Source organism: Phoxinus phoxinus (assembly GCF_949152265.1).
Source record: "Phoxinus phoxinus genome assembly, chromosome: 2".
NCBI lineage: Eukaryota > Metazoa > Chordata > Actinopteri > Cypriniformes > Leuciscidae > Phoxinus > Phoxinus phoxinus.
Genome location: NC_136877.1, coordinates 42909746 through 42917830, shown reverse-complemented (window position 1 = coordinate 42917830; position 8085 = coordinate 42909746). Strand labels below are relative to the sequence as shown.

Sequence of the window (8085 nt, the reverse complement as noted above, 5' to 3'; positions counted from 1 at the left end):
TTTTCTGAGGATTACACACATTTTGCACCATGATGTAACATTGTACACACTGGGGGAAGTCGTCTGGAAGTCACTTTTTGTTGCAAAACTGGCAATGCCTGAAATGTTTTGTTCCGTCTTAATTTTCATTGGATTTTCCCAATCACGTTTCAAATAATTGCCAAGGCAATGACCAGTCCGTAAATTGTTCTACACTTTTATTTGTGCAGAAATCCTCCCTTTGAAGACATTGCAACCCACACCTCAACCTCAACAGGATGCTAGACCTGTCTTAGCAAAGCAGTTCTGGCAACCTTTAAAATGGCACATGTACCTTTGAGCATTTCAATTTAACCATCGACTACTATTATAAAAAAATAAAAATAAACTTTTCAGACACAAACTACGAGATTGTCTGACCAACAGAAAATGCAATAAAGAGCTCACAAAGGAAATTTATGAAGTTTGCATAGATCTTTATTTTTTTTGTATAATCTTTAATTCGCATATTGACATCAATTAAATAAAAAGAGCAAAATAATCTTTAAATTACATGTAAATGACAATGCACCATATATAGTACAAAAATAGGCCATATTTTTTTATATCGTTGTCCCGTCTCAGGTAGTCATATAAATGATTGGTGTTTTCTACTTGGGGATCTACATGCATCAGTTGACTCTTCAAAAAAAAGGTGAAAATAATCCTATGAGTCTAGAAAGTTCTCGTTGAGTCTGAACACACACGCACACACACACACACACACAGCAAGATATCAGAAAATAAATCGCACTATCAGGGTGAAAGCATATTGCGTGTGGTTTACACAAGAACTGGTGACACAACACCAGCATTTTGACCAAAACCACACCTGCTAAAATTTGTCATTCAACAGCCTATTTGAAGCATTGCCTAAATGTGTATGGTCAAACCAGTGACCCAATTTAAAACTGCAACTAACCTAAAAAAAACCCATCCCAAGCACTGTGTTGTTTATTAATTTAGTTATTGTTTTTTTCAGGTCGTGTTATCACTAAGGCAAGCAGATTTTCATCCGGTGGTCTTTTGGTCATGCCTTTGCACACTTTAAGGCTTTCCAAAACACACAAAACCAAATCATTACTGCAGGGGGTGAAAGAGCTCAGCGGGGTCAACATTATTGTAAAATCTCACGTTATTTAACGGCCTTGAAACTTAAATGTTCTGTTGGTTTTCAGACCTTGCACTATGAGTCTGTTGATAAACAAGACAATTCATTATAAGGTAAGATGAGCCTTGCTGATGCATCGGTAGCGTAAAAAAAAAAAAAAAAAACCCTACTCAACTAAACGAAGGCAAGGCTGAGGATGGTGCAAGTTGTTTGTGGACTGGCCACAGCTGTGTCCTATTTGTTTTGCGACAACAATGGTTTGGAGAGGCTGATCATGCTCACCAGTTATCGCAAATCACAGATATGATATATGATAAAAGAAAGCCGGACTCCAACTCCATCAGCATAACCCTGTTGGGTCTGTATTGCACAGATTTGATAGATGACATTGTCATTTCGTAAAGATACTGCATATGACCAACATATGTAAGATCATGAATATGTGATTCAGAAAAAAGAAAAAAAGAAAGAAAAACAACTACTATATTCCTGGAAAGTTGCAGATGAGCTGACAAGGCCAAGCAAATGACTAATAATAAACAGTAGTAAGCTAATAAAATGACCTGATGAAGTGACTGTTGAGCATATAAAATGAACCAATCCTAACTGATATCTGGTAGTCCGAGCCCTTTCTCTGATTCATTTCAAAAAGACACCCATACTGTGCAGAACACAACCTCTAACATCTCTATATAATCACTATAACATGACAAACCGGAAGCCAGGTCCTTTCGGGATGCGCCTTTAGCAGAGACCTTTTCTAGTGTTTCAAACCCTTGACTGGAGGACAGAATTAAATTGGCTTGGAAAGGCTTCTTCCCTACATACAGTCAAAGAGCGCAGGGATGCTGCCGTTCACAAGCAATATCTCACACACAAATCTAAATATTTACCATATTCACTTACTCATGTCTGTTCAAACCTGCATGAGATCTTGCTAAAATAAAACACAAAAGTCATTTTGTAGAATCACCAGAGCAAATTTTTCACAAAATAAACGAGAAGAGGCTGTGGAGCATCAAAAAAAGATGTGCACTATATATAGAGTCTTTTGGTGTCATATTCATTTTACATGGACTTTTTTTTTTTTAAGTGGGTATTTGCTGATAATATTCTCCTGCACATCCGTGCATTGTTTCAAATTCCATTCCTGCTCATGTTTAATTCAAATATGATATATAAAATATAAACAACAAATATAAAGGTTTGACGTCATGATTTTGATGAGCCATATTTGAAGTGAATGACATTTTAGAATATAGTGCAGATATATATATTTAAAAAAAAAAACTTTTATGGTACACACATATGTGAATAGCCCCAATCAACCAAATGTAATGTATATAAATATACTAGAGCACTTTTTTTTTAAATTTACTTCAATAAAAAATTGTAATGTCATTTTAGAGACTGAAAGCCCTAGCCCTAATTATATTTTGGTGATACGGACACAAAGCACACTTTTGACAAAAAGTCAAGCAGGTTTGCAATGACATGAGGGTTAAAAAGTTATCAAATAATGACAGAGGTTTTATCTTTTGGAGAAGTATTCCATTAAACAGCCTACATAAAAGAAAAATCATGAATTCAGCAATTCAGATGCTCTAGGGGTAGTAGTAAGCTAGTAAGCTCTATAAATATGTGTAAGACAACATGCTGCTCTCCTTTCCATCTCTGACCATGTAGAAATAGTGATATGTTCGCAAAGCCACTGGATCCGACCCACTGCAGCACTGACTGACTTCATATAAACGTAGCTAGCTCGCTCACTCACTCACTCACTCACTCACTCACTCACTCACTCACTCACTCACTCACTCACTCACTCACTCACTCACTCACTCACTCACTCACTCACTCACTCACTCACTCACTCACTCACTCACTCACTCACTCACTCACTCACTCACTCACTCTTTAAATCTCACTCGGCAGGAGGAAGAGACCAAACAATAGTCGTGTTTATTGTAGTTTCGACTCGTCCCCGTCACTCGCGTTTGGAAGCTTTCCATGTTGAGGCACCGAGAGGTCAACGCCCAGGTGAATCATGGCTCATATAACTAAGACAGGTGGGAAAAACAAACCAAAATGCCCCAAAAATGTGATGTGTTCAGACGAACCCCAGAATGAAAACACATTTAAAAAAGAGAGAGAGAGACAACAGTGCAGTAGAGGCTAGAGAGGGGAGGAACGTAGTTAAAGAGCACTTTGTGTTTTGATGAAGGCAGTCCTCTCGTTGTGGATCTCGAATTCCTCGTTCTCAGACTCGGTATTGCCCTCGTCCTCCCGCCAAACGTTTGGGATGCCTTTGTAGGCAACTGCGGTGCGGTTCAAGCCGAACCCGACCAGTAATCCGGATCCCGGCCCTGTTTCGGCAGATTGCAGTTTGTTCTGGTTGCGCGTGTGTATCTGCAGCAAGCCGAACACACCCACAAACGTAGCCACGATGAAGGCACAGCTGAGCACCGCCACGGTAGCAGGCAGGCGAGAGGCGAGCTCGGCGTGGTTGTTCCGCGACGAGCCGTCACCTTGCATCTGAAACGGTCCGCCGTCCGGAGACTCGCGCAGGATCTGGTTCTGATGCAGGCAGGAGCCGGTGACGACGTCCAGGTGGCTGTGAGGTGGGCAGGAGAGGCAGTCCTGAGACCCGGTGGCGCTGCAGGTGAGACAGACGGGGTGGCAGGGCAGGCAGGTGGGGTGGAGGACGGGCGACAGCTCATTGCTGGCGAGGAAGGTGGAACGGGTGCCAGGGGTGAATCCGGCTGGACAGTCTCTCACACAGCCCTTCTGGTACAAGTAGAACCCGGGGTTGCACTCTGCATGAGGAGGAAGAAAAGTCAACTTTAATCATTTATGAACGCTTCAGTACAGGCATAAAATTGTTCTGGGTTGAATACAAGTCTCAACTGTATTGTTGTTTTCACAGAAAATCAACTTGACGAATGATGAAAAGTAAAAATATGTAAAAAATTTAACAAATTATTATTCTCAAATAACAAAAATCATTGCGATTTTAATTTTGAGAGAAATAATTGTGAAAATGTGACCAAGTTTTCATTGATTAAAACTAGACTAAAATGCTCAGACATTTAGTTGACTAAATATAAAAACTAAAAAGGACATTTGACACAGGACTGACACTAATAAATAGCTGATGAAATTAACACTACTGTCAAAGAGTGCTTTATGTGAATGTGTTTTGTCAATGCTGTGGCATTATTGCAGATAAACCCGTTCTTATATGACACGCAAAGAACTGCCACTGGTTACTCTACGCGTCGGTCAGACGGTCTCATCAGGTTTAAGTGGGCAGTTCTTGGCCAGAATAAGCCAGGTTGAATAAAAGTCTAAACTTCATTACACTAAGTGTAAACAGACTTTAAGAATCAGATTGTTTGGAGAGAAATCCACTACATAGTCCTCTGGCCATCATTTACTGTAGATAAGGAAAGGAGAGGAGGAGAAGGCAAAGGAGAGAAAAAGGAAAGAGCTGATGAAGGAGGAAAACGGTTGAAAGAGAAGTGGTAGGGTCAAGTAAGTCTGTGTGTGTGTGTGTGTGTGTGTGTGTGCGTGTGTGTGTGTGTAAGAATGAGCTGGCAGTGAGTGGCCACATGAGGGGCATGGCCACAGGCTAAACTGGACAGCTGCCTTGAACACGGCTGCCAATGCAGCTGGCACTGTGAACTAACTCCAGGATGGAGTTATTATGAACACACAATTTAACAGCTAAGACATGACCAGCACAACACACTCAAGACAAGCAAAAGGGACCTATAAAAACAGCTGTAAAGTGTATAGCTTTATTTTGAAAGCATTGAATTATTGGGGAGATAGGGTCACATTTACAACCCATTATTTATTAATTCATTAGTAGAAACATTTTGTAAAAACATAGACTAGCATTCAAAAGTCCCATAAGCTCACCAAGGCTGCATTCATTTGATCAACAATAAAATAAAATCAGTATATTGTGAAATATTATTAGTTTAAAACAGCCGTTTTCTATTTTAATATTTTTTTAAATGTAATTTATTCCTGTGATGTAAAGCTGAATTTTCAACATTATTACTCCTGTCTTCAGTGTCACAATGATCCTTCAGAAATAATTCTAATATGCTGATTTGCTGATTTGCTGATCATTTCTTATTATCAATGTTGAAGTCAGTTTTGTGGAAACCGTGACACATTTTTACAAGAAAGTTCAAAAGGACAGCAAATTTTTCTCTTGTAATTACGGTCACTTTTGATCAACTGAATGCATCCTTGCTGAATCTTATGAAAAAATCTTATGGACATCTTAATGGACACATCCCTAGTCGACACACAACTAGTCTGATGTTTCAACGTAATTAAAGGTTGTGTTCCTAATGGAAAACCAGCTTAAAACATACGGACCAGGATACACTTTATACTGCCTTCTATTTCTTAAAAAAAGCATGTGAAACAAAAGGAATTGCACAATGATAAACATTTCACATACATAGTGGTTGCATGACACTGCATTGCAAGAAAAAGGCTGTTTCGATTTAAAAAAAAATTATAATGTGTAAAATGTCTAAATGTTTTGGATGGCAAATAAAATAGTCAAGATTACGTGCAGTGTACTTTACTTGCGTCATCAAGGTGTTCCATGCATGAAACTGTACATAATGTACTACAGAAGGTGCATCATCATACCATTCTGACAAATCAAGTCTGCACCTGAAAACTATCTGGAGCTATAGAGGAAAGCTAGTAAATCCCACTAGTAGTTGACAGGGGGCGCACTTTCACCATCATTTACACTTACCTGTGCAGATCTGACTGAGGTCGTAGGTTTTGCAGCTGCTGTCTGCGGTCTGGCTGGAGTCAGCTGTTGAAGGGCCGGATAAACCAGAAGCCGTGCCATAGAGAACCAGTGTGAACTGAGTCAGAGTGCCTAAAACAGACAGAAAGAGAGTCTGACTCGTGTACACAAGAAACTCACAAAATGAGAAGAGTTGACATTTGTGAATCATCATGTCGGTGTTCTCTCTGTAATATCTTTAAATAATATCTTTAAGTCCTCGTGGAATTGCTCCGTTTATTATTATTATTAGGGCCCAAACACCAATGGTGAAAGGACCCTCTTGGAATTGCTCTCTTTCTTCTTCTTCTCCAAAATAAATCGCATTTTTGAGGGCCTAAACATGCTCGAAAACTCTGATATGGGTTTCAGAAAAGGGTGTGGCAAACGGCCCGATAGCACCACCTATATAATTTCAACGACCCTCATGCTACGTTTCGCGTATGTGTACGAAATTCGGTAAATACATGTGATGTCCCAATACCTAAAAATAATTATCTTGGAGAATTAAACGCAACAGGAAGTCAGCCATTTTGAATTTCCTCTGCAATTTTTGCCATTTTCAGGCATTGTACATTATTAACAAACTCCTTCTACAGTTTTAATCGGATCATCTTCAAATTAGGTAAGTGTAATCTTAAGGCCTTTGCGATGTTAAATTGTGAAGATCTTGAGTTTTTGTCAAAGGCGGCCTGACAAACTTCAATGTTTTGCCATGAAACAGGAAGTTGCAGTAATTCCGGAAAACAATGTCCAATTTGCCCCAAACTTCACACATTTGATAAGACCTTTAGCGAAACACTTAGCTAAGTGATAAAGCATGCTATTAATGCAATAAAATAGAAGGTTGTTGTAACCAAACTTCACATGTTTGATAAGAGTCCCAGCCTGAAGACATCTACATGCCAAAATGTTGTTCTAGTCATTGCGTCACCAGCTGGCAACAGGAAGTGTGGCAAATACAAGCGATTTTTACGTAGTCCTCATATATTTACCTACCCTGTAAATCCAGAGTTCTCGCGAGAGCACAATTTGAATTTGCTCAGCGAGTACCTCTGGTGTCGAGTAATAATGCTAATTTAATATGCACCTCTATCTCAGCTGCACCAATCACATCGGGTTATCTGATATAGGCGGGCCAGAGGAGAGATGACATTACCGGTAGTCATTAGTAAACATTGCAAGATGGCTAGGAATGAACACCAGTTGTTTGAAACAGCTTTGGGCGCTACAATTAAAGATTTAGACTTGCCTTTTTCTCTAAAAAAAGGGACATAAGATGGCGCTCGAATCGTTCCTTTGCAAGAAGGAAGTTTTTGCTGTTTTACCGACCGGATACGGCAAAAGTATAATCTACCAGTTAGCTCCGGTCAAGTTCGAACCCGAAGACAGACACGAGAGGCGGGGAACAGAGTAGACGTGATACATTTGAAGTTGCAAAAGAAAGAACGCCGTGGATCAGGAGGTGAGGTGAATTAACAGACTGCAATAGCCTGAACTTAATGTTGGGCTATTTAACATGACATTTTAATTATATTATGCTGAAATGAACGAAATTACTCGATAAAAGATTTGTTTATTTTGCTGAACGAGATTCAAATGATCCGAACTTCCCACTACTACTTTGGTAGTAGCTGGTAGCTAGCAGCTAGCGTATGGGGCTTAGTGATACGTCACCCCCTGTATTGTTGTGATTGGTCGTAGTATTCGCCAATTGCATAAAGTGAGATTTTCAAATGCACGCTTGGTGCCGCCCCTCGAGCTGGCCGATTTTCATTAATCGACACTAGACCATTAATCTTTCAGATTTAGGTCTGGATTTCCAGGCTAATATTTACCTACTTAACTGCATATTTGCGCTGTTTTCCTAAAACCAGGGTAGTGGTGGCCCCGGTGCGAGGGCCCTTTCATCGCTGCTTGCAGCTTTAATTATAATTAAGATTCTAATACATAATATAGCAATAACACAGGATTTTCTGGAATATTAAATTGTTTTTGGTCAATAACAGCATTCTGTACAATGACCAATAAACTGCATAAATAACCACTGTCACAGGTAAAAAGCAACTAAAAAGCAATATTTATTCATCTACTGAAGTAGCCATATCTTAAGAACAAAATTCAAATGCAA

General features: G+C 39.5%; 1 protein-coding gene across 3 annotated transcripts in view; it reads right to left on the bottom strand.

Moving 5' to 3' along the window:
* Window positions 1-434: 434 nt before the first annotated feature.
* furina (furin (paired basic amino acid cleaving enzyme) a) overlaps window positions 435-8085 on the bottom strand; it is a 94705-nt gene continuing 87054 nt past the window's right edge. For all 3 annotated transcript variants that reach the window (XM_079605148.1, XM_079605149.1, XM_079605150.1), the window contains exons 15-16: window positions 5919-6047; window positions 435-3945 (exon numbers count right to left, since the gene is read on the bottom strand). In XM_079605148.1, the coding sequence (XP_079461274.1) occupies window positions 3326-3945; window positions 5919-6047 (749 nt within the window). In that variant the 3' untranslated portion in view covers window positions 435-3325. The remainder of the gene's footprint in view (window positions 3946-5918; window positions 6048-8085) is intronic.